The 26078-nt window shown below is 43.0% G+C and overlaps 2 protein-coding genes across 5 annotated transcripts in view; both read right to left on the bottom strand.

Annotated features, from left to right (window-relative positions):
- LOC147333734 (uncharacterized) overlaps nucleotides 1-6603 on the bottom strand; it is a 28038-nt gene extending 21435 nt beyond the window's left edge. For both annotated transcript variants that reach the window (XM_086268511.1, XM_086268495.1), the window contains exons 1-9: nucleotides 6438-6603; nucleotides 5787-6134; nucleotides 4674-5006; nucleotides 4489-4596; nucleotides 4032-4352; nucleotides 3264-3590; nucleotides 2613-2936; nucleotides 1069-1395; nucleotides 502-822 (exon numbers count right to left, since the gene is read on the bottom strand). In XM_086268511.1, coding sequence (XP_086124637.1) covers nucleotides 502-822; nucleotides 1069-1395; nucleotides 2613-2936; nucleotides 3264-3590; nucleotides 4032-4352; nucleotides 4489-4596; nucleotides 4674-5006; nucleotides 5787-6134; nucleotides 6438-6474 — 2446 coding nt within the window. In that variant the 5' untranslated portion in view covers nucleotides 6475-6603. The remainder of the gene's footprint in view (nucleotides 1-501; nucleotides 823-1068; nucleotides 1396-2612; nucleotides 2937-3263; nucleotides 3591-4031; nucleotides 4353-4488; nucleotides 4597-4673; nucleotides 5007-5786; nucleotides 6135-6437) is intronic.
- A 2251-nt stretch (nucleotides 6604-8854) lies between these two features.
- LOC147333733 (butyrophilin-like protein 2) overlaps nucleotides 8855-26078 on the bottom strand; it is a 38064-nt gene continuing 20840 nt past the window's right edge. Inside the window, exons 1-9 of one of the 3 annotated variants that reach the window (XM_086268585.1) lie at nucleotides 17287-17569; nucleotides 14993-15340; nucleotides 14240-14572; nucleotides 14019-14135; nucleotides 13410-13733; nucleotides 12677-13000; nucleotides 9985-10311; nucleotides 9020-9343; nucleotides 8855-8946 (exon numbers count right to left, since the gene is read on the bottom strand). In XM_086268585.1, coding sequence (XP_086124711.1) covers nucleotides 8855-8946; nucleotides 9020-9343; nucleotides 9985-10311; nucleotides 12677-13000; nucleotides 13410-13733; nucleotides 14019-14135; nucleotides 14240-14572; nucleotides 14993-15340; nucleotides 17287-17323 — 2226 coding nt within the window. In that variant the 5' untranslated portion in view covers nucleotides 17324-17569. Of the gene's footprint in view, nucleotides 9344-9984; nucleotides 10312-12676; nucleotides 13001-13409; nucleotides 13734-14018; nucleotides 14136-14239; nucleotides 14573-14992; nucleotides 15341-17286; nucleotides 17570-26078 lie in introns of those variants that run through there. The other 2 variants (XM_086268579.1, XM_086268610.1) reach the window with 2 other exon arrangements.

The following is a 26078-nucleotide window of genomic DNA, read 5'->3' as shown; positions in this document are numbered from 1 at the left end:
ACAAAAAAGTGTTAAAGATTTTTTGTAAGATATTTTTTAGCATACATTTTTGAGGTAGCATTTTAAAATGCTACCATCAGTCAGCTCCCTTTGGCCCCAAACTCAATCAGAGACATTTCAGTGGGAAACCGCTTTTACCCTCAGGCAGCTTTAAATGAATATAGTAGAAATCATTTAACAGCAGGCCTCACAGTAAGAAGGTCCTGAGTTTGATTCCACTCCCATGTCCGCGTGGGTTCTCTCCGGGTTCCTCCATGCAGTTAGTGCCGTTAGATCATTGGTCATTCTAAACTGCTCAAAGGTGTGAGTGCGAATGAACGTCTGTCTGTCTCTATGTGTTAGGTGACCTGTCCGCTCTGTGGTAGCTGGATGGTCTCCAACCCCCCATAACCCTGACAAGGATAAGAGAATGAACGGGTGGATACTAATACAAAATACACTACTGACTGGAAGCAGAAAATTAGATGATGCAAACCTCTGACCTGTATCTACAGCACTGACCTCTGACTTTCAGCTGCACTTCCTTCTTCAGCAGGATGTTTCCCTCCCTGTAGACGGTGCAGGTGTAGACTTGTGTGTCTCCATCTGTGGGGTGTTTCAGGGTAAGACTGAGGTCTCCAGTTTTCAGCAGGTCTTCATTCATCTCCGTTCGGCCTCTGTAAGCCTGGTCCTGTTCTTCAGGCCGGTCAGAGCCGTTCTCATACACGTGGACCTTTCCGTATTTACCCTTCCACTCCACTTTAGCATCTTCAGGCAGGTTTCCTGTGGTTTTAAAAGGCAGCTTGACAGGCTCCACCCCTGAATCCACCTCCAGTTTTTGGACTGAGAAGACAGAAAAGCACAAACTTATAACTTAAACATGACAACAGTTTAAGCTGTTTTGGAGAGGTTTCATGTTTGGAAAATGCTATTGTCTGCTGGCGGGAATGAAGGAGACAACGAGTCTCTTGATTGCACTATTAGTTATGTTAAATTATTGTTTCTTTCTTTAATTAATCTGCAGATGAACTCGTAACAACCATTTAACGGTGCATTAACTTACATATCAGAGTAAAGACACAAACAAACCTGTGACTGTGAGCAGCACTGTTTTCTTCCTCCAGATGTCCCCACTGATGACCACACAGCTGTATTCTCCACTGTCTCTCTCTGTGGGCTGTTTCAGGGTCAGACTGAGGTCTCCAGTTTTCAGCAGGTCTTCATTCACTCTTGTTCGGTCTCTGTAAACCTGGTGCTGTTTGTGAGGCTGGTCAGATCCACTCTGACACATGTGCACCATCATGTATTCTGGTTTATATCGTTCCCACTTCACTGTGGCCTTTTCAGGAAGCTCAGCTGTGGTTTGGAAAGGCAGCTTTGCAGACTCCACCCCCTCCTCTACATCTACATGACAGTCTGAGGGGATGAGAAATATACAGCATGACCTCTTGTGACCTTGTGCTGCTTAGTTTCGACAGTTTAACAGATGCAGAAAAAGCTAAAGAAAAATGTTGCAGTCATTGCAGGAGCTCCTATAAAACTGGCCTCATGTGGGTCTCTCCTGCCTTTGATACCACCCTGTTTTGTTCAGCTGACTTTAATCAGCAATTAGAGCTACTTAAGACTAAAGAAAGGTGAGCTCTAGTGCCAAAGAGGATCTGAGGATTCAGGAATGACGGACGATTAACAGCCAGGAGGTGGCAGTAATGCAACAGTTTTGGATGCAAGCTGCCGTTAAACTGAAGAAGAAGAAGAAGAAGCTCTAGTGCCAGGCATCCTTGTTGGTTTTGTAGCTGGTGTGAGTGTGCAGTGGCACTTTTAGGGAAACAAAACAAGTGTGGCCTTTCTGTGATCTCAGAAAATGGAAGCTTGGAATTGGCAATATTTCATTTTTGAATATTTCACTTGTAGGTGTCTAGAATAATGTTACCTTGGAAAATACAACTTCCCAGTTAAGTTAGGTGAGTGTCTGTCTGAGTTTAAGTTCTTACTTCAAGCACTATTTGCATAGATAAGATAAGATAAACCTTTATCAGTCCCAGTATGGTCACGGCACAAAGCGGACAATACAAAGTTAAGGGCAGCAAAAATTACGAAAAACAGTAGAATAGAATAAAATAAAATAAAATGCTGTACAAAAGAGAATAAAATTGTTTAGCCTTATTTTCAGAGTAATCTGGGGTGGGGATAAGTTCTCTGTTGGGGACAGGAAATTGAGGGCTCTTGTCACTGAAGAACTTTTTGCCAAATGTGAAGGTTGGCAGGCAACTGTGAAGGGGGCTCAAGTCACTTTGCTCTTCTTTAAATAATCATTTATTTTCCTCCCACACAGCATATACAGTGCAATACAAATACATGTATTCTTCTTTTTTATTACTAAGTTATTATACTGTGTTGTGTTGCGTTGTGATGTGTCGTATCGTGTTGTGTTGTGCGACTGTGCAATGACAATAAAGAGTTATCTTCTTATCTTCATATTAATTTAGGGCCACTTTAAAATTCCATAATCAGTCAGTTCACTTTGGCTCCTTCACTGGGAACCAGTTTTGCCTTCAGTTAGCTTTTTATTTCTACTCATCACAACTACTTAGAAAGCAAAATTCAAACCTCAGACCTGTAACTACACCACTGACCTCTGACTTTCAGCTCCACTTCTTTCTTCATCAGGATGTTTCCCTCCCTGCTGTAGACGGTGCAGGTGTAGGTGGAGTTGTCTCTCTCTGTGGGGTATTTCAGGGTCAGACTGAGGTCTCCAGGTTTCAGCAGGTCTTTTTTCATCTTCGTTCGGCCTCTGTAATCCTGTTCCTGTTCTTCAGGCCGGTCAGAGCCGTTCTCATACACGTGGACCTTTCCATATTTGTCCTTCCACACCACCTTAATGTCTTTAGACACTTGAACTAAGGTTTTGCAGGGCAGCTGGACAGACTCCCTGCCTGAATCCACCTCCACCTTGTGAACTGAGAGAAACAAAGCACAACACGATGACATGAGCAGCAGCATTGAGAATGTTTTATTTGACTGGATAACTTTTCCAGTAAAATCCATTCTGACTGGACACATTTGATGACGATGAGCAGAAGCAGGCAGAGAGAAGAAAACGCTCTTATTTTTATTTGTGGGTAATTGACACCTGATGGGATGGGACTACACTGTTAAAGCTAATAATATAAAAATGACAACAGTCACCTGTTCAAACTGGTTACATCTGTTAGATTCTTTGACATTTAACTAATCAGATCATTTTAAATAAACACTGACCTTTGACCTATATCTACAGAACTGACCTCTGACAGTGAGCAGCACTTCCTTCTTCATCAGGATGTTTCCCTGCTGATTGTAGAGGGTACAAGTGTAGGTGTTTGTGTCGCTCTCTGTGGGCTGTTTCAGGGTCAGACTGAGGTCTCCAGTTTTCAGCAGGTCTTCATTCATCTTCGTTCGGTCTCTGTAAACCTGGTGCTGTTCTTCAGGCTGGTCAGAGCCATTCTCATACACGTGGACCTTCCTGTTTTTCATGTCCTTCCACTCCACTTTAGCGTCTTTAGGCAGGAAAACTGTGGTTTTGCAGATCAGCTGGACAGACTCCACCCCTGAATCCACCTCCACCTTATCACCTGAGATGACAACAAAGTATCTTTTACTAGAGCAATGTTATTCTCCCAGTGTAATGGAACATGCCTGTATTATGTATTTTGTATTCCTTTTCTTTGTACAGTTGTACAAAAAGAGAGAGAGAATTTATTTCCATCGTTGAATCACAACAAGCAGCCTGTTTCTTTGACGATAAGGTGCTGGGAACAATAGCTAAAATTATGTTGTCTCTAAACAAACTTTAGTGAGGACAGCATGAGCACTAAAATGATTTTTGTTGACTGGATAAGTTAAAATATTTCTAGTAAAATCTGTTCTGACTGGTTCCAGTCTCAGAAATGACCGACTATAGATGGGACATGAAAAAGTCTGTGTATTGAAGGAACGGAGGAGCTTTGAGCCAACTGATACTTGGCACACTATTACAATGAATCTGACCTTTGACCTGTATCTACAGAACTGACCTCTGACAGTGAGCAGCACTTCCTTCTTCATCAGAATCTTTTGCCTCCGGCTGTAGACGGTGCAGGTGTAGGTGTCACTGTCTTTGGGATGTTTCAGGGTCAGACTGAGGTCTCCAGTTTTCAGCAGGTCTTTGTTCATCACAGTTCGGTCTTTGTAAACCTGGTGCTGTTCTCCAGGCTGGTCAGAGCCGTTCTCATACACGTGGACCTTCCTGTCTTTCATGTCCTTCCACTCCACTTTAGCGTCTTTAGACAGGCAAACTGTGGTTTTGCAGGGCAGCTGGACAGACTCCACCTCTGAATCCACCTCCACCTTGTAACCTTTGAGGACAACAAAGGACAACATGATGACGTCAGCAGCAGCTGTGAACAAGTTTGTGTGAGCCACAGTCAAGGAGCCACCAGAGGACACCTGCTGACCATCGGCATTATGGGTAGTGTAGTAGGAGACACTCACCTGACATGAAATAGTGCCGGAAATAATATATGAGACCTCCAGAAACCACAAGAAGAACCAGGAGAAACAGGAGCACAAGAACAGCTTTCGCCCAGGATGGAAATGGTTCTGTACAGAAACATAAAAATATGACCTCTGACCTGTATCTACATCTCTGACCTTTGACCTGTGGCATCATCACTGACCTTTGACCTTCAGCACTACTTTCTGTCTCAGGATGTCTTTGTCCCTGTAGATGGTGCAGATGTATCCTCCACCGTCTCTCTCTGTGGGGTATTTCAGGGTCAGACTGAGGTCTCCAGTTCTCAGCAGGTCTTTGTTCATCTTTGTGCGACCACAGTAAAGGTCGTCCTGGTTCTTAAGGTGGTCACTTCTGTTTGGATACACATGGATCATCATGAGTTCTCGGTCAGAGCGAGTCCACTCCACTGTGGTGTCCTCAGGCAGGTCAGGTGTTGTTTTGCAGGGCAGGATGACGGAGTCTGAGCCTTCCTCCACTTTAACCACCACTTGCTGGTCTGTGAGGACAATAAACCACAACATCAGCTGCAGAAGCAGACAATAGGAGTCGTAGCACTGATCTAATCTGGGTATGTTTTGCCAATTGTGATTGTATACAAGAACCATACTTTTCAACAATAAAAGTTAAATAATAACTGCTTCCTGTTTCAAAGCTACATTTACTTTATTGCTCTTTTTCAGTGAACGTAAAGATTTGAAGCACTGATGTCAAAGAGCCTGAAATTACAACAACCTTGACCTGAGGTCACTCTGCAACAATGCTATCTAAGCAAGCACTTGGTGACAGTGAGAAGGAAAAGTTCCTTTTAACAGGAAAAAAGCTTAAATATTTATATTTTATGTGACCACCCATAAAACTTCAATTCTGTTCCTTTGCTTTACTTTTTCCTACTGAAAACGTCATCAGTGCAGGCTCTGCACACGAACAAACAAATACAAATCATCTTTTTATGGGAATTTGAATCCAATATTCCTGAGAGTTTCCTTCTCTTTTTGGTGAACAGGGCCTCAAATGAAAACCACATTTTCTGAACTCAATGATCTGAACTCAAAATGGACCAATCTTTAGAACTAACGTTTGTCCAGAAAAGGTAAAAAATTATAATTCACAACAGTAAAGAGATATCATTAATGCCCCAGCATGTTACAGTGCTTTAACTCGACATGGCCGTGACTGTTAGACTGTTACGACTATCAGGACACTTTGGATGAACATTGATTTGTTTGATTTCTGCTGTTTCAGCTTCTTACAGGCAGAGTTTCACGGTACTGCTGACCTTTGACCTGCAGCTGTACATCTCCCACTCTAACTTTATTTCTTTCATTGCTGAGTGTGCAGGTGTATTTTCCGCTGTCAGTCAGCTGGAGGTTTTTCAGAGTGAGGCTGAAGTCTCCAGAGTCCAGAGCATCAGGCCTCATCGATGTGCGCCCGGTGTAACGCTGGTTTTGTCCTCTGAGATCATCGGTTTCTTCTTGTCTCACGTGGACAGATTGGGGATTGAGATCGTTGCGAGTCCATGTTACTGTGGGGTCCACAGGTGGTAAACCTGAGTACTGACAGGGCAGCAGGACAGATCTTTCCCCCTCATTCACCTCCACCAACACAGCCAGGGCATGCTGGGAAACTGAGGACATATAAACAGACAAACAAATTATCTGTGACCTGTGGATTAGAGCAAGAAATCACAGCTTAATCTGAACATGTTTAATGTAGATGTATTCTGCTGTTAGTGTAGTTACACATGCTCATAGTTATAAGGGAAATGTTAATGAATGTTGTGATGCATTCACGGGAAAATTTCTGCTCAGTTCAAAGAGGACGGGAAGCACAAACCTGCACGATCTCTCCTGCTGCACTTCAACAAATTAAAGAGAGAGAGATGAAAGAAAAGCTGATGATGAGAGCAGAGAGAGGAAGGTGTACTTACTGTGCAGGAGGATCACAAACACCACAAACATCTTCATGTTCCTGTCAAACTCAGAGACTCTTTAAAAGCCCTTCAGGACATCAGCTCACAGCAGCTTCACTTTCCTCTGCTGATCATCTACTGACACTCTCACACTGCTTCACTGTCACAGCTCAGAGTTCAGCTTCACACTTTGTTAATTTGAGGAATGAAGTCCGGCCGGCCACAGATCACTTCTGAGGAAAGAGGAGGACGTCGGCTTTCCTCGTAGTTTCACGCCCGAGCGCTCAGGTTGGAGGCGGCTGCTGTGGCCTCACCCTGACACGCACAAAGCTCCGCCTCCAGTCCTGACCATGAAACATCCACTGTGGCTACAATGATGCAGATGTGACCCTCAGCAGCTGGATTTCCTCTCCATAGATGTGTTTCCATGCAAATCATGGACATAAAGCAGCTCCAGGATGAAGAGTGTGAAAGAACTTCTTCCACTACAGTATTCATTACAGCACTGTGGCACTCCACAAACCCTCACACTGTCTCAATCCCTGTTTCCAGTTTGACTGAGAGAAGGCCTGAAGCTCAGCCAATCACAGGACAGGAAGTGATCAGCTGACAGTGATTTGAAGCTGTCAGGGTGAGGCTGCTTCATGCAGGTGTGAAACTATGAGGAAGCTGAACGCCTCCTCTTTCCTCAGCAGTGATCTGTGGCAGTCTGCCATCATGTTTGGCTGCTCACACTGAATGTGACTCACTGTTGGGGTGTAGCTCAGGTGGTGGAGCAGGTCCTCTGCTATTCGGAAGGCTGGTGGTTCACTCCCTGCAGTGTGCATGGCAAATATCTTTCAGCAAGACACTAACTCCAAGTTGCTCCGTGATGCATCACAGTGTGGATGTTAGAGGGTGAGGAAAAAGTGCTTGGATTAATGAGTGAAGTTGTTTAAAGTGCTTTGGGTATAATCACTGATTAGAACACGAACATGAACACAGAGCTGCAGAGAGACAGGAAGAGGTGAAAGCTGCGACCCTGGTGTGGTCAGAGGGGTCACGGGTGTTTAGATGTCATCCAAGGAAAGATTTAACATTTCAATAATATAAATTACACAAGTTTGCAAAATCCACACAGACAAAAGAGATGTTTCAATAATATAAATACTTTATCTAAAAGATATGCAGTGCAATAAAACAAACACAACACACAAAAAGACTGCAGCACCATGTTGGCCACAAATCAGCATTAAATCAGAGAAAGTAAAGAGGCTGGATGGAGCAGTAACTCAGCAGGAACACAAAACACTTCAGCTTCACACTCGGAGCTGCACAGTAAAGGAAACCTTTCAGAGTGATGTGGAGTAAAGGAAACATGGAGGGAGGAAACCACCAGCAGGGAGGCCACACCGCTGCTGGCTCGTCCTTCAGTAACCAAACACAGAAACGAAAAAGTGACACATCACATAAAAACATGTAGTCCAAAGCTAAAAGGACAAACATGTTCACCACAAATACTAAACACAGTGTTAAACAGTCACAGTGAGGCTGCCACCTGAGCTGTGTCAGTTTCACCTCTGACACAACAATCACTCATTAAAGGAAACTGCAGAGCTGCACTTCCTGTGGCAGCTCGAATCACCACGATGACTCCGAGCAAACGTCCCTCACACAGAAGCTCAGTTCTGCTTCCTGTGTGATCAGATTATGTTCAGGATGAACTCTGTTCAGGAGGAAACAGTTATCACTGATGATGTTTAAAATAACCTCCAGAAATCCAGTTAGAAGCCAGAGAAGACGAACGTTCGAGCATCATAATTTTTAATGGGACAGGTTACAAAAATTAAACTCTGAACTCTGAGTGTGACCATCATTATCATCTGATAACATCTCTGACTGCAGTATGTGGATTTCACAAAGATTTAAAGCTGAAAAAAGTAACAGGACAAGAAGTTTAACGGAGACGGTTGATAACCAACTGTTTCCTCCAGGTTTTCTCAAGGCAGCAGAGACAAAGAAGTCTTTCCTGATATGTTCATGTTCTGCAAACACAACATGACTCAAATGTCTTCAGCTGCACCACAGATGAGTCCGTGCCGGTATCTACAGTGGCATTCACAAAGGTGTTTACAGGCTGACGTTAATGTGTTTCTGCACATGCTTGTCCTCTGGTCATGTGATCACGTGGTTTGTAGGACGCTCCTCTTCCTCAGAGGATCCACCTGTGCTTCCTCTCCTCTCTCCTCCACCTTTTACAGTGAGGGAATGTCCTCCATGATGGAGGAGCTGCTGGAAAGTGCTGAGAGTTTCCTCCAGAGTGAGACCTCTGTCACAGTTCAGAGGATCTACGGCAGCAGAGACCTTCATGGACACTAAAAGTCTCAAACACACAACAACAACATCACACTGACTCCACTCTGACATCACTGATCAATAATCAAAGAACACACAGATCAAACTGATTGATCAGCCATCAGAGGAGTCGGATCAATGGAGCTGCTTCTGTTCCTGATGTCCCCTGTTTGATCCTGGACCTGAACTCTCCCTGCAGAGGAGACACAAGACAGTCAGACAGGGACAAACAAATAAATAAACAAAAAACAAACAAACCAACAAACCTTTGATTTTCAGCAGCACAGTTTTGCCTCTGTGGATGTTTCCCTTCCTTCTAACCACACAGCTGTACCTCCCACTGTCTCTCTCTGTGGGCTGTTTCAGGGTCAGACTGAGGTCTCCAGTTTTCAGCAGGTCTTCATTCATCTTCGTTCGGTCTCTGTAAACCTGGTTCTGTTCTTCAGGCTGGTCAGAGCCGTTCCGATATATGTGGACCTTCCTGTAAAACCCGTTCTTCCACTCCACCTCAGCATCTTCAGGCAGGTTTTGTGTGGTTTTAAAGGGCAGCTGGACAGACTCCGCCCCCTCCTCCACCTCCACCTGACAGACTGAGAGGACAACAAACACAACATGAGCTGTACAGAGAGCAGCAGGTGTCACAGTTGTAGAGAAAGCTAAAGGAAAGAAGCAGATCTGATCAGAAGGTAACAGGAGATCTTTGAGGAGTCATCACTGAGAAGACTTGTTGCTTATTTCATTTTTCATAGAACATCACATTAAGATCAAGAAACATTGATTAGATTTATTTGTCCTTTGTTTTGAGAAGCAGTTACAGTGTCTCAGTTCTCCTGCTGCATTTTCAATTTGGTCACTTCTTTATAAAAATGTTTTTTAAACTAATCTTGTGATAACATGTGGAGATAAAGTGTGAATTTCCCTCCACATATTTGCACCTGATCCTTTCATGTATGTGTATTTTGCTGCAGTAACATCTGGCTGTCACAGCTGGACTGGCTCTTTAACTGGTGTGAGAGCTCTACAAACAGCTTCATGTTGTCAGCTGTACGGACAGGATGATGACTGATGACTCTTTGTCTATAACAGAGATGTTACCCACTGTCTGTGATGGACTTCCTTTTACCATGTGACCTTTAACTTCTCATCAGTACTGATCACAACTATTTAACTGACAGGAAACAGATAAGAAGATTACAACATCTGACCTTTGACCTGTATCTACAGCACTGACCTCTAAATTTCAGCTCCACTTGTTTCTTCAGCAGGATGTTTCCCTCCCTGCTGTAGACGGTGCAGGTGTAGGTGTTTGTGTCACAGCCTGTGGGGTGTTTCAGGGTCAGACTGAGGTCTCCAGTTTTCAGCAGGTCTTCATTCATCTTCGTTCGGCCTCTGTAAACCTGGTGCTGTTTGTGAGGCTGGTCAGAGCTGTTCTCATACACGTGGACCTTATCGGTATCACTGTCCATCCACTCCGCCTTAGCATCTTCAGGGAGGTTTCCTGTGGTTTTGCAAAGTAACTGGACAGACTCCACCCCTGATTCCACCTCCACCTGACAGACTAAGAGGACAATAAACACAACATGAGCTGCACAGACAGTAACAGATGATGATGGAGACAGAATTGTCATTTTCTGTTTGTTTAATCCTGAGCAGATCTGGCTGCTTCTTAAAGTCAACTGGTCAGAGTCAAAGCTTTCTTTGAAGGGGAGTCAAGGTGTCCATTGCAGGAAATGTTAAATGTAATGTAATGTAATGTTTTCTTGAACCAAGGAAGGTGGTTCAGGGAAACTAAGAGAGACTGGTCCTGGGTGAGGGGCCAGACTAAGAGCAGTTTATAAGTTATTGTTAAAAACGGGTTCAAATATTGAGGGTGAGCACAAAAACAATAATGGTCCAGAAGAGCTTCAGTCAAACAATGATTTTAATGAACACACGCGTGGGGAGATGAACACTGCACCATCAGCATCAATCTCACCTCAAAACTGCACAATAAACTGTTTTATAACATCAGGGCATTTTAATACAACAACAACAACAACCTTTATTTATAGAGCACATTAAAAGCCTAGGCATACCAAAGTGCTTTACATAAAAGAAAAAAATTTAAAAAAAAATAAATAAATAAAATAATACAGTTAAGAGCATTAATATCAAATTAATAAGAACAGCAGACAATGTTCACAGATAAGAGCCACTAATAGAATAGACTGCAGCACATAGGTTAAACAGACTCTATGCCGCCATGATAGAGAACAACAAGAAAGAAAGAAATAATAAAAATAAATGCAATGAATCGCAGCTAACAAGTCAACATTTAACAAGTAGTGAAGGCAAGTTTAAAAAGATAAGTTTTAAGCCGTGCTTTAAAGGAGTAAATGGAATCAGACTCCCGGATGCCAATCGGGAGGCTGTTCCATAACACAGGTGCAGCAACAGCAAACGATCGATCGCCTCTAGATTTCAATCGAGATCTAGACTGAACTAACAATGACTGCGAGGATGCCCCCGTCATGCCCCCGTCATGCGTCAAGAAGATACAATACATACACGAGTTTGAAAAACACACACATTCTGTTGACGACTTTTGACACATTTAAAAGGACATCTTCTCCGTCTGCAGGCCAGGCGCTTCCCGGTAATCTTCTAACTCTGTTTATCTCCTGGAACAAACTGTCCCTTAGGCAGACACAATTTCGCAATCACCAGCTTTTGCAACTATTATTTGAAGTCTTACCTAATCATGAGTCTAACTACTGTTTGTGTGTGTGTCTCGACCTCAAAATGCACTCGGCCTCAACCCGCCCGTTGACGCTTCTGGCCTTTTACCAGACAGAAGCTCTCTGTGATAGGTGTAATAATCTTAACTAAGAACATGTGTAATCTATTGAATAAATGCTTTGATGAAATGATAATTAATGTAATGGTAATGATGATGGTTATGAATAGTAGCAGTAAAATATTTCCGTGATCTCTACTATATGCATATTGATGATAGCAGAAGTCCAGAAACCTGGACTGAATGAGGCACACCACTGCTCCTCTGAGAACACTTAACCTGCTCAGGCCTTGACCCACGGGGCTTGTCCAGCCATTCACCGAGCTGTCATTGTTCGACTGATGCTGACAGCCTTCAATTCCCTGGCATGTCACGAACTGGCACAATGTGCTGAGTCCACACAAAAAGTTTACATAAACAAAAAATATATATTTATTAAAGATATCTAGAGGGTGTAGCCTGCATTTCAGGCTATGGTAACTGGGATAGACTCATCAGTGTGGGGGCATCATTCTGAGCTGCAGCATGCCCCCTTCTCCACTACTACTGCTTGGTAAAGTTAGATAAGTTGGCAGATTTCTCGGGTAAATACAGAAACTCATTCCAAGCAGCTGTTCCTACGTGACTGGTGTTGGAACTTTAAACCACAGTTGTGAAAACGAAAAATAAAAATAACCTATAGTCCATGAAATCCAGTGGCGGGTCCTTACCACAGTGGGACTCATTATGCAAATCATTAGGTGACCCCAGAGGGCACAGTGGGGCTCTGTTAACACTGTGTACAAGCTGAGACGATTCCCACCTGGATAATGGTGGAGTACCCACTGTGGGTCAGGGATGAATTGTATTTGTGGGTTCTGTTCATGAGAGAAATAGGAAAAGACTGACTGGTGCCACGTCTGGAGTGATGTGGACACTGTATCAGGCAGTTGTGACAAAGAGAGAGCTGAGTGTGAAAGCAAAGCTGTTGATTTGGCTGTGATGGTAGTGCCAAAGTCAGGAATTGTGCATGAGTCCTATTGGGAAGAGCTTGCTTGGGAGTACTTCAGTGTACCCCTGGATGAGTGGCAGGAGAGAAAGGTCACCCACCCTCCTTCCCTGTCATCAGAGGGTTAGCTAGTTTGCTAACTGTATCTACAGCACTGACCTCTGACTTTCAGCTCCACTTGTTTCTTCAGCAGGATGTTTCCCTCCCTGTAGACGGTGCAGGTGTAGATGCCTCTGTCATCATCTGTGGGGTGTTTCAGGGTCAGACTGAGGTCTCCAGTTTTCAGCAGGTCTTCATTTATCTTCGTTCGGTCTCTGTAAACCTGGTCCTGTTCTTCAGGCTGGTCAGAGCCGTTCTGATACACGTGGACCTCATCTTCATCACCATCCATCCACTCCACTTTACAATTTTCAGGCAGATGAGCTGTAGATTTGCAGGGCAGCTGGACAGACTCCACCCCTGATTCAACCTCCACCTGCAGGACTGAGAGAACAACAAACACAGCATGAGCCGAACAGACAGCAGCAGCACTGAGCACATCGTCTTTAATCAGATGAAGTGAAATACTTATGGTGAAAACATATTTGACTGATTCCAGTGGGAGTGAAACAAGTGGAAAAGTTCTAAGCACATCAGATGAAATCCCCCACAAACCAGGACGAAGGAGGGATTCAGGGTCACCTGATCCAGCGTTATCAGAAAGGAAAGGTTTAAGCCTAATCTTGAAAGTAGAGGGTGGTTGTTTCCTATTTTACTTTTAAATACTACTACTACTACTACTAGTAGTAGTAGTAGTAGTAGTAGTAGTAGTAGTAGTAGTACTACTCTCCATCTATGGGGACTGACATAGCTGCCTCACTGCTAATGAACCCATCATCGTGATGAGGCTGACCTCTGACATGGAGCTCCACTTGTTTCCTCATCAGGATGCTTCCCTCCCTGCTGTAGATGGTGCAGGTGTAGTTGTTTGAGTCTTTGTCTGTGGGGTGTTTCAGGGTCAGAGTGAGGTCTCCAGTTTTCAGCAGATTTTTCTTCATTTTCGTGCGGTCTCGATAACAACTGTTCTGTTCTTCAGGCCGGTCAGAGCCGTTCTCATACACGTGGACCTTCCCACTAATATTTGTCCACTCAACTTTGGTATCTTCAGTCAGGCGAACTGTGGTTTTGCAGGGCAGCTGGACAGACTCCACCCCTGAATCCACCTCCACCTTGTAACCTTAGAGGACAACAAAGCACAACATGATGACATCAGCAGCAGCTGTGATGGTCACATGACCTCCCTGTCCCTCCTTCTCTTCTAGTCTCAGTCAGATTGTGTCTCAGTTTGTTCCTGATGTGTTCCTGACTTGTTCTTTGGTAGTGTCTGCAGTGTCCTGTAAAGCGCTGCAGACATGTTGGATGAAGAAGAACAGACAGACTGAGCCTCCACAGTCGGCCATGTCTCACACACATCAGCACAGAAACCATGAAGATCTCATGTGCCTGAACATCTGAAGCTCACCTGGCATGAAATAGTGCCGAAAATGAAATAAAAGACCTCCAGAAACAACAACAAGAATCAGGAGAAGAAGGAGAACCAGGAGGACCACGACAGCTGCTGCCCAAGCTGGAAATTGTTCTGTGGAGAAATAAACAAAGGTAAAGAAAAAAAAGAAAAGAAAGATATGACTTTTGAATTATAATTTTTACCACAGACCTCTGTTGTTTATCTACAACACTGACCTTTGACCTGCAGCACTACTTTCTGTCTCAGGATGTCTTTGTCCCTGTAGATGGTGCAGATGTATCCTCCACTGTCTCTCTCTGTGGGGTATTCCAGGGTCAGACTGAGGTCTCCAGTTCTCAGCAGGTCTTCATTCATCTTTGTGCGACCACAGTAAAGGTTGTCCTGTTTTGTAAGATGGTCACTTCTGTTTACATACACATGGACCATCATGAGTTCACGGTCAGAGCGAGTCCACTCCACTGCTGCATTCTCAGGCAGGTCAGGTTTTGTTTTGCAGGGCAGGAGAACAGACTCTGACCTTTCCTCCACCTTCACCTCCACCTGCTGGTCTGAAAGGACAGTAGATAACAATATAAACTAGAGAAGCAGCAGCAGTGATACTGTTAGCATTGAGTGAGTTCCATCATCTGTTGGACAAAAATCATATTTTAAATCTTTGTAATAAGTATGATGGAGTAATTGCAGTGTACAACCTTTACAGGAATTTAACAACATTTTCATTAACCGTTTATAAATAAGTCATTTTTATACATACTCAAACATTTAAGAGGCGTAAAAAATAACTGGAAAGAATAACATAAGTGTAAAAAGTATGAAGTATAAAGCCGTTAGGCATCTCCAAACACTCACCCCCCCCCCCCCCCCCTCTTCCTGGTTTCTTAGTTTTTTGCATATTTCTGCTTCTACTTCTCAGATTCTGAAGAAATAATTCAGCTTTATTATTTAAGATGTTAGACTGGACTGCTGACCTTTGACATGCAGCTGTACGTCTGTCAGTTTTCGTTCATTCCTTCCATTACTGATGGAGCAGGTGTAGTTGCCACTATCAGTCAGTTTGGGTTTTGTCAAAGTGAGGCTGAAGTCTTTCATTTCCAGACCATCAGGCCTCACTGATGTACGTCCACTGTAACGCTGGTTTCGCTCTTCAAGATTTGGACCTTCTTCTTCTTGCACATGGACAAATTTTGGATCAATATCATTGCGAGTCCACATCAACATAGGGTCCTCAGGCATGACACCTGTGTACTGGCAAGGCAGCAAGACAGAAAGTGCACCTTCATTCACCTCCACGACCACAGCAAAAACATGCTGGAAAGCTGGAAGGACACACAAGGAAAAAGAAAGTTTGCCCCAGCATGCAAAAGCTGGTCTCCAACACACAACTGCAGACACCAGAGAGACAAGTGTTGCACTCAAATACAACCTAAACATAAAGAAATGACCAGGTATCCATCCAACCATTTTCTGCGGGTTATCTGCAGAAAATGGCAGAGGTCTCGGTTCCTGGTCTGCCTACATTATTCTGTAAACTCAGCAGCATCTTCACTTCATTGCCTTTAAGCTAAACATTAATCTCTTCTTAAAATTAATGACTTACTTTTTACTGAGCAAGCAGTTAATTATACAAATATCAATTAATGCACAATTGCAACCTAATGCTATTCTCTGACTATGTATGGTATTGCCAATTGTGAAGAAGGGCTGATATATAAACTACTGATTTTGAATATTTATCAGACACTAGTTAGCCAACTATCTGAGCGGCAGAAGGGCATGATGAAAAAAGGGATGGCTTAGAAATACAGCAAGCTGCCCATACCTGTGACAAGTAACCATCACTGTGGCAGGCAACCAGGAAAGGCTATCCAACATGAAGAATCAGACAGCATCAAGCCTTGTCATGATTCATGCAGACTTGCTAAAGAAGCTGCACTCCCTGAGTGGCTGGCTAACTGAAGGCCAGACAGTCCCCAAGGATCACCAGAAGGGACTGGTCCCATCCAACTACCAGCCAATAACCTGCCTCAGTACTACATACTACATGGAAGCTCCTGTCAGGCATCATAGCGGCTAAGATGAACAGGCACATGGCTCAGTACATGAGCGGGCCACAGAAAGGGACTGGCAAGAAAACTAAAACACCAGCAGCTGGAAGATAGAGCAGTCATTCGAGACTGTAACACCAGAATGACAAACCTGTGCAAAACCTGGATTGACTACAAGAAAGCCTATGACTCAGTGCCCCACACTTTGATCCAGGAATGTCTACAACTGCACAAGATTAACAGGACCCTAAGAGTCTATGAGGAATTCAGTGGGAATGTGGCAAACAACACGAGAGGCCAACTTCAAGGAAATAATACAAGTTACCATCAAGTGTGGGATCTACCAAGGAGACGCTCTGTCCACTGGTGTTCTGCAAAGACCAAAACTCCCTCAGTGAGATCAGTGACAAGACACAAGACGGGCTGTGGATACCAACTACAGAGTGGAGCAATCATCAGCCACCTCCTTTACATGGATGACATCAAGCGGATGAAATATCTGTGATGAGTACGGCCTGGAAATCCCGAGGTCAAAATGGGAGACCACCCCAAGGGTGGTGGCGAATGACCAAGCTAAGATCCTCTGGGACTTCCAGGTACAGACGGACAAAATCGCGGTGGCTAACCAACCAGACATAGTAGTGGTAGACAAACAGAAGAAAACAGCCATAGTGATCGATGTAGTGATAGCAAATGACAGCAACATCAGGAAGAAGGAACACGAAAAGCCTGAGAAGTACCAAGGGCTCAGAGAAGAGCTCGAGAAGATGTGGAGGGTGAAGGTAACAGTGGTCCCAGTGGTAATAGAAGGAGTAGATCTGGTGACTCCCAAGCTAGGCGAGTGGCTCCAGCAGATCCCAGGAACAACATCGGAGATCTCTGTCCAGAAGAGCGCAGTCCTAGGAACAGCTAAGATACTGCGCAGGACCCTCAAGCTCCCAGGCCTCTGGTAGAGGATCCAGGCTTAAAGGACAAAGACTGCCTGCAGGGTGAGAGATCTGCACAACACACACAGCAGCTGATTGTAACATGAGCTCATCTGGAAACCACCAAGAAGAATCCAGAGATTTGAAAGTTGCTGCTTTGGATTGTTAGTTTGATCTGAATCAGAATCCAGTGTTTGATGGAAATCTCCTCCTGCTGCACTTCAACACATTAAAGAGAGAGAGATGAAAGAAAAGCTGATGATGAGAGCAGAGAGAGGAAGGTGTACTTACCGTGCAGGAGGATCACAAACACCACAAACATCTTCATGTTTGATCACAGATCAAAGATCTCACACACAATGATGCAGATGTGACCCTCAGCAGCTGGATTTCCTCTCCATAGACGTGTTTCCATGCAGATCATGGACATAAAGCAGGATGAAGAGTGTGAAAGAACTTCTTCCACTACAGTATTCATTACAGCACTGTGGCACTCCAGAAACCCTCACACTGTCTCAATCCCTGTTTCCAGTTTGACTGAGAGAAGGCCTGAAGCTCAGCCAATCACAGGACAGGATATGATCAGCTGACACAGCTGCAGGGATTTGAAGATTGACAGAAAGTTGATCAACAGGTGTGAAACTATGAGGAAACTCAACAGTCTCCCCTTTCTTAGGTGTTGTCTTTGTCAGTCTGCCATGAGGTTTGGCTCCACACACTAAATCTGAAATGTAAAAACAAAACCGAGATTAAAAAAACTGAAGAGCAAAACCTTTCAAACCTGTTCAACATGTGAGACTGAAATACACTGAAAGCTTGATGGCTACGGGAACTTTAAGAAACCACGGAGTCATATGCAGTATGTACCTAACTATATTTTGTGTGCATGCTCCAAGTAGTAGTAACCTATCATTGCACTCTGTAGGGTCCCAGGTTTCTGTTCCAGAGACACCTGGATGAGAATCAAACCCAACCAGGAGAAACCTTCAGTCTTCACATCAACTCAGGTGTTTTTGTGCGACACAGAGAATATGAACAGATGGTTTCTACATGCATGGTTCCCACCACGAAGCATAGAGGAGGTAAAAAGCCTAGAAAAACATTAAATGAGAAGGTGTGTCCCAACATTTTACTCAGTGCTTTGCAACTGGCATAATTTGTGACAGTTTAAATCTCTTCTCTATTGAAGAGCAGAAATTAATAGGTTCACACCTGTTGATGAACTTTGGCCGACACAAAGTTCATCAACAGGTGTGAAACTATGAGGAAGCTCAACGACCTCCTCTTTCCTCAGAGGTGATCTGTGGCAGTCTGCCATGTGCAGCTGCACAGACCCAGCGTGAGCTCTCTGAAAGCTGACTGGGACCTTTTTAAAGAAGTGTTATTTATAATTTAAAACATGAGAAATATATTCAAATGTCTGATGAAATAAGTATGACCTCATTTCAAACTGCAGCTATATTTCTTAATTTTTAAGAGCCAGTAAATGGTTATTGTGAAATGATAATATACAAAAATTTGAAATAAACTCAAATTTATTTCAATGAAATAAATTATTTTGATATAAGTGTTTTGTGATGAATACAGCAGACAGTAACCCTTCTGTGTGCAGCGGTGCTCTGCTTTCCTGAGCAGACAGTAAACGCAGCATGCAGAGTCCTGTCTGTCCTCAGTGTGTCAGCACAGCTTCAGTTCACAGGACACTTTCATTAGTCATCCCTTTATTTCTCTGTTACATTCATTTCAACATTTAAATCATTAGAAATGATTCTGTATATTGTTCAACTAAATGAAAAGACATGAAAATAAGAATTTCCAGGTTGGCCTCAGTTTCATCCTGATACTGACATCAGATAAATTCTATTTGTAGTTTCTGCTCCGTAGATTTTTGGTGGAGACTGAAGCTCATCAGATCCTGAGAGCAATCCAAGACATTTATTCAACCCTTAGAGGTGAAGGTTGTTACCATGGGAACCATAGATCTTAAATCTTAATGTTTAGAATAAGGATTTTTATTTTAACAATCTCTGGGGAAATAAACGTTTCTCTGTTTAAAGCTGTAAATCTACTGCTGAGGAGAGTCCAGAGACATTTCCACAGATGTGTACAAATGTAATAATCAAAGAAGAATTTTATTATTTAACCATAATAATAAAAAAGAAATCAGAGAAAAATGAAACACCAGGTGATGATTTCAATATAAGACTGAATAACTTCCTGCTGCTGGTTTCGGGTGCTCTGTGCAAAGCTCTTTGGAGCTGGAGGATAAAGAAACAGCTTCTGCACATGTGAGCAGCATTATGGGCGAGTGTGGTCGTGACGCTGAGCCTGTGGGTGTCTGCAGAGACCCTCTCTCGCACTCTGTTAATGAAGCCTATGTCACCTGGAGCCCAGCAGACTGGAAACTAGAATCAGGTCTTTATCTGTGCGGAGGCGCGAAGCGAGGTCATGAACATGAACACATATCCAACTTATTGTGACTGCTTGGATACTCAGTGAAGGAAACTTCTGCAAGAATAATCAGCGTAAAATAGTTTCCCTGTCATGTCCTGTCACAAAGTTTCTAAATATTTCACACTAATTCTTTTTTTTTTTCTCTCTCTTTTTTTTCTTCTCTTTTTTTTCTTTTTTCTCTCTTTTTTCTTTTCTATCTTTTTCTTTCCTCTTCTTTTTTTATTTTTTTTCTTCTTTTTTTTTTCTCTTTTTCTTTTCTAACAGTAGTGAAACTGTAAATCAGAATCCCGATGATGTCACTGAAACCTGGGAAACTGTCATAATCCCATTTGAGAAGCTTGTACCTGTACAGTTTTTTTTATCGATCAGCTGACCTATTGATAGACTTAATCGTTTCAGATCATGTACTTTCTGGGCGTGCGGGGAATTGATGAAACTGACAGGTATAATTGATGGGACCAGCAAGACATTTTTGCCCCGGGGATACCTCAGGCAGTTAAGCCGGCCAAAGGGGGGTCGATGGGGTCAAGGCTAGTCAATCAATCAATCAATCAATCAATCAATCTTTATTTATAAAGCACTTTTCATACAGAAAAAATGTAGCACAAAGTGCTTTACATAGTTAAAAGCAGCCCACCCCACCCTCCAACTCACTCCCCACACTCTCAATACACATATATCCCCCCACCCCCACCCACACACACATACACACACGCGCACACTTAAAGAGTAAAAATTGGGCTGGGCTCGCATGAGCCAAGTGAGGAAACATTATAACAGAGAGCCGTCTGCACCGGGAGCCGGTCACAGACCGCAGCCTCCAGGCTGGGCACACAGCAGGAGGGAGGCCAAGGAGCCCCCCAGCCAGGCTGAGAGGACCCCAGAGACCAGCAGCCACGGTCAATAACAGCCCCGGTGCAGAGAGCGCCCTCCGAGGAAACACTGGAGATATGACGCAATACGATATATACAGGGTAAAATGATAAAATAAATAAGAACAGGATACAATATAAATATAAATATAAATAGAGTAAGAAGATTAAAAAATGAATAAGAATAAAATCAAGAAATATTAGGTAAATCCTAAATTAATAATAGAATAATAGGATAGAATAAATAAGCATAAAAAATAAATAAACGCTAAGTAAAAGCTAAATTAAAAAGGTGGGTCTTGAGCCTGTTCTTAAAAACATGTACGTTCTCTGCGGCCCTGAGCTCCTCCGGCAGGCTGTTCCACAGACGAGGACCATACCACTGAAAAGCTGCCTCTCCGTGAGTATGTGTCCTGACTTTAGGGACAATCAAAAGGTCAGTACCAGAGGACCTCAGGGTCCGCGAGGGTTCGTATGGTAAAAGCAGATCTGAGAGATAAGAAGGCACAAGACCATTAAGACATTTAAAAACCAATAAAAGAACTTTAAAATCGATCCTGAAACACACGGGGAGCCAGTGCAGCGATTCTAAAACCGGTGTAATGTGGGCCCGCCCTCTGGTCTTCGTCAGCACACGAGCTGCTGAGTTTTGCAAGAGTTGTAAAGTTGAAATATTCTTCTTAGGAAGACCAGAGAGCAGGGCATTACAGTAATCAATGCGACTGGTAATAAAAGCATGCATCAGCATCTCCGTGTTGGCCCGAGAGAGAATAGGGCGGACTCTGGCTATATTTTTTAGATGATAAAATCCAATTTTAGTTACATGTTTAACATGTGGGATAAAACCAAGCTCAGAGTCAAAAATAACACCCAGGTTTTTCACTTGTAGCGAAGGACATAGTGAAAATGCCTCTAATTTAGACAAGAGTTTCTCTCTCTGAGCCTCAGGACCGACAATTAAAACTTCAGTTTTGTCCTGGTTAAGCTGTAAAAAGTTTTCTGCCATCCAAGATCTTATATCTAAAATACAGTTAAAAAGGGCATCCATTGGTCTGGTGTCATCAGGAGACATGGAGATGTACAGCTGCGTGTCATCAGCGTAACTGTGGAAGTTCACTCCATGCCTCCTGATGACACTGCCGAGAGGGAGCATATACAAATTAAAAAGTACAGGGCCTAGAACCGACCCTTGAGGCACACCACATGTCATTTCATGGATCTTAGAGGAGCATGTATCCATACTCACCATAAAAGATCTGTCAGAGAGATAGGAAGTGAACCAGTTGTGTACAGCACCAGAGAGGCCCACCATGTGTTTCAGTCTGTTTAAAAGAACAGCGTGGTCTACTGTATCAAAGGCTGCGCTTAGATCCAGCAGCACCAGGACTGAGAGCTTTTGGGCGTCCCAGTTACATCTAAGATCATTTAAAACCTTTAGGAGAGCCGTCTCTGTGCTGTGGTTCACCCTAAATCCAGACTGGAATATCTGCAGGATCTGTCTATCATTGAGAAAATCAGTAATCTGAGTAAAAACAAGTTTACTTAAAAATGGTGAGTTGGATACAGGTCTGTGGTTATTAAAATCATTACAATCCAAATTGCTCTTCTTCAGAAGGGGCCTCACCACCGCCGTTTTAAAGGCAGCAGGGAAGACATCCAACTGAAGAGAGCAATTCATCATGTATAAAAGCTCAGCCTCAAAGAATCCATAAAGTGTTTTAAAAAGTGAAGAAGGGATTGGATCTAAAAGACATGTGGTGGGTCTCACTGTGGAGAAAACTTTCTGAAAGTTCTCAGCATTAACCAGGACAAAGCTGTCCAGTGTCTCCTCAGGTACAATCGAGCCCTCAGATGTGTTTACAATCATATCGCGATTAGATAAAATATCAGATCTGATGGCGCTGATCTTTCCCCTGAAGTGGTCTGCAAACTGCTCACAGAGCGAGTCTGTGGGGGTTCTTTGGGAGCTTTTAAAATCAGGGTTAAATAAATGATCTATGGTGGAAAAGAGGACCTTGGGATTGTTTTTGTTAATACTGATTATTTTGGCGAAGTATGAATTTCTTGACTTCCTTAATGTATTATTGTACATTTTAAGTTGCTCGCAAAATATTTGATGGTTGATAGTATTTTTATTTTTCCTCCATCTCCTTTCTGCTGCCCTGCAATTTCTTTTGAGTGTTTTGACTTCTTCGTTTCTCCAGGGTGATGCATGTTTTACGTTAATCTTTTTGGTGGTGAGTGGAGCAACGGAGTCAAGGCTTTTCTTCAGTTTGCTGTTAAAATAACTAAAAATCAAATCGCAGGGTGCAGGTAGAATCAAAGGGGGGCATTTGACTAAAACCCTGGTAAAATTTGCAGCCTCTTCAGAGGTTAGATAGCGCCTCCTCACAGTTCGCACTGAGGTCTTCCGCTGAATAAAACCGGTGATGTTAAAAACACACAGTAGTGGTCAGAGACAGCCAAGTCAACAACAGAGGACACGCTGGTGGACAGCCCATGGGTGACGAGATCCAGAGTGTGTCCTCTGTTGTGAGTCGGCTGCGTGACGTGCTGGGTAAAATCCAAACAGTGAAGAATGTTTAAGAATTCTTTTGCTGCAGGGTCAGAAGGATTATCTATGTGCAGGTTAAAATCACCGGTTAAAATTATCAGATTATATTTTGAATGTATGTTTGTTAAAGTTTCTGAGAATTCCTTGATAAAAGCAGTGCTGTCTTTAGGTGGTCTATAAATTGTGACAGATAAAACTGGAGGGCTGCAAAAAACAATAGCATGGAATTCAAAAGTGGTAAAATGATCAAATAAAATTTGTTTGGAGGTGAGTGTGTTGTTGGCCAAAGATGCAGTCCCACCACCTCTCTCACCACTTCTAATAGAAAAAGAGAAATTAAAATTTGGTGGGGAGGCCTCAATGAGAACAACTGGTCCATCCGAGCCCAGCCATGTTTCAGTTAAAAATAAACAGTCAAGTTTATTATCTAAAATTAAATCATTAATAATAAAAGACTTGTTCAACAGAGAGCGGACATTTAAAAGTGCCATGCTGATTGAGACTGGTGGATTATTGACAATAGAGTTGAATGGATGTTGATATTTTTGAAGAGGCCGGAGGTTATTAATGTTTTTGGAGTTACTGGATTTATGATAATTCTGTTGCTCTCTGTTTGTGATTATGACGGGTATTGTGTTGACTGTGGGAGAGAAAGGTCCTAGTCCAGAGTTTTGTGTATTACTGTTAAAAGTGGAACAAATATAGGAGCTGGGACCAGGGGAACATCAGTCAGTGGCAGACAGTGGCGATGTGCGGGAGTGCTGTACGCCAAATGCCAAATTGGCGGACAGCAAACGGCGTCCCCAGGCGTTGAGGTGGAGCCCGTCTGCCCCCAAGTTGTTCTCCACTGATCTGTGAAGGCCAATTCTTTGTAGAGGCGACCACAAACACCACATAGATGTGAAAGAACACTGATGTTTGTCCATATTTAATATTGGAAATATATCTACATCAGTTTTCATTAAGAATATTTTATGTCGGTTTTGAATCTTCTCTATATTCTGTGTTTGCCTTTGGTTTCTTATTAGTTTCATCCTTCATTTATGAGTTTAGTTAGTTTCATCCCATCAAGGTTCCTCTGTTTGTTTAGTTTACTTTCAAAGACATTCATTGCATTATTTCTGTGGTATAAAGAGTTGCGCTGTGCTGTAGTTCAAAGAGAACAGAAAAGTGTTTAGACAACTTTTCCCTAATTACGTCCTGTGAAGTTGGATGCATCAAAGCCTGCAATTAATTCGGCTACCTTTCACTTGTTTGTTTTCTTTCACTATACTTTCTTTCTTCTAACAGACCGTAGTTGACTTCCGAGCTGACGTAATGACATGTTGTGCAGCAGAGTTGGGTATAATCTATTTTCTATGCAGAGGTTTTTCTGACTTTGAGATTTGACTTTATTTTATTTGCACTGTAATCTTTTTTTTTATTTTTTTTTTTTTTTTGCCTGTCCCGTTTGGCTCTTTTGCCATCAGAATTATTGTCTAAAGGCAAAGAAAGATGCCCAACGGATTTACTTTACCAAATTGACCATCCCAGCCTTGCCATAATGGTCCATTTGATTCACCTTTTATTGTTTATTTTATTTTCACTTGCTGTATACGGGACAGACTTGACTGGAGAAAGAAGGAGAGAAAGAAAGAGGGAAAGAGAAACATCTGAGAAGAGGGACGGGGGAGAAGGGCAAAAAACAAAAACCAACAGAATGGGCAGAAAAAAAAATGCATATATCGATCACCTGGATCACCTGTTGAGAAAGAAAAAAGAAAACAAGCCAAAGAGAACAAGAGTAATAGAATAAACAACATCACAATGATCTATGTGACTATAACAGTAAATACTAAATATTAAACATTATTGTGCAGCACATAAGATCAACAGAACACAGTGTGCTTTGAGGTAGGAGCCAAAAAGGTAGTAGTTTGTGGGTGTGATCACCCGTGTGTACACCTGTGAGCATGGACGCGCTTGTTTTTTTAAAAGGTTCCTTCATGTAATGATCTGCTAGAGGGTGTGGGGGGGCCACAGCCCCGTCCCCCAGGGCACGAAGCAGGTATGGAGGAGATCAAAACTCCAGACATCCAGAGGCCCCCAGAACACAAGAGACCATGGAAGACCAACAGAGGGGCAGCCGCGCCACTGTCCCAGAATCAGTTTCATGTATATTTATTGTCATCAGATTTTGAGATTTACCAGGTTCGATGATGTCACATGACACAGAAGAAACTGAAGCTGATTGGATCATAAATGACAGACAATTTTGTGCAAATGAGATTTTCAAGATTTTAGCAGCAGGTCAGCTACCAGAAGAAGGCTGGTGGATAATAACCCTCAGCTGTTTTCTGAGCATCCACTGGTGTGTAACTGTTGGATATTTCCACAGCTAACCCATCATGAGAAAAAGTTGGAGATCCCCCCGTTTCTTTTTATTTCTTTCATCCTTCCTTAAAGAGATAAAACAAACAGTTCAGCACATATAGTATAGGACGCCAAACAAGCAGGAGGAGAGTTGGCTGAAGGACAGGAAGACAGATGTCTGCATTCTGTTTTCTGATGGGCAGGAGGAGGTGCAGGAGAGACGCACAGCTGCTCTCACTCAGCTGATGCTTGAGGTTAAAGTTACACTTCCACACTTCCAGCTCACGTGATCGCACACACCCTGTACACACACTTGTGAAATAAACCATTTCACATCTTTTTACATGTTACCCAATAACTTTCAGCCTAGAAGTGGTTAAAAGTGAAGAGAGTGATCCTGACACTCACGTGTGTGGCTCTAATCAGCCACACATGTATGTTTCCAGCTGGAAACACACACACACACACACTCTACCTCACATATCTATAGAAGGAGATGATGCCTTTGACACAGCGGCACAGGCATGAACGTTTGTTCTAAACACAACAACATCTGCACACTGTGACATGTTTGACGTGTCAAACTCAGCTCCTCGTGTGTAACTGTCACAGTGGGAAAGAAGGCCTTATCACTGCCTGACAAACTACAGATGAAACCACACTCAGGTGCTCACAGATGACTTTTTACAAAAGCTTCTCTGTTGCTGTGCACACACACAAACAGCACTTTACACAACATCAGAGGAAGACGCTGCAGCTACAACAGGAAGTCCCTGAGACTCTGTGGGCTCAGAGTAAACACGATGTAGGCCTGATTAAAGGTGCAGAGCCCCAAATCTGATTAGGTTACC

Source organism: Aulonocara sp. 'chitande type north' Nkhata Bay, linkage group LG3 (genome assembly GCF_057382095.1).
Source record: "Aulonocara sp. 'chitande type north' Nkhata Bay isolate Kocher_YH1m ecotype deep benthic linkage group LG3, A_spYH_male_GT1.1, whole genome shotgun sequence".
NCBI lineage: Eukaryota > Metazoa > Chordata > Actinopteri > Cichliformes > Cichlidae > Aulonocara > Aulonocara sp. 'chitande type north' Nkhata Bay.
This window is presented reverse-complemented; position numbering and strand designations above follow the sequence as displayed.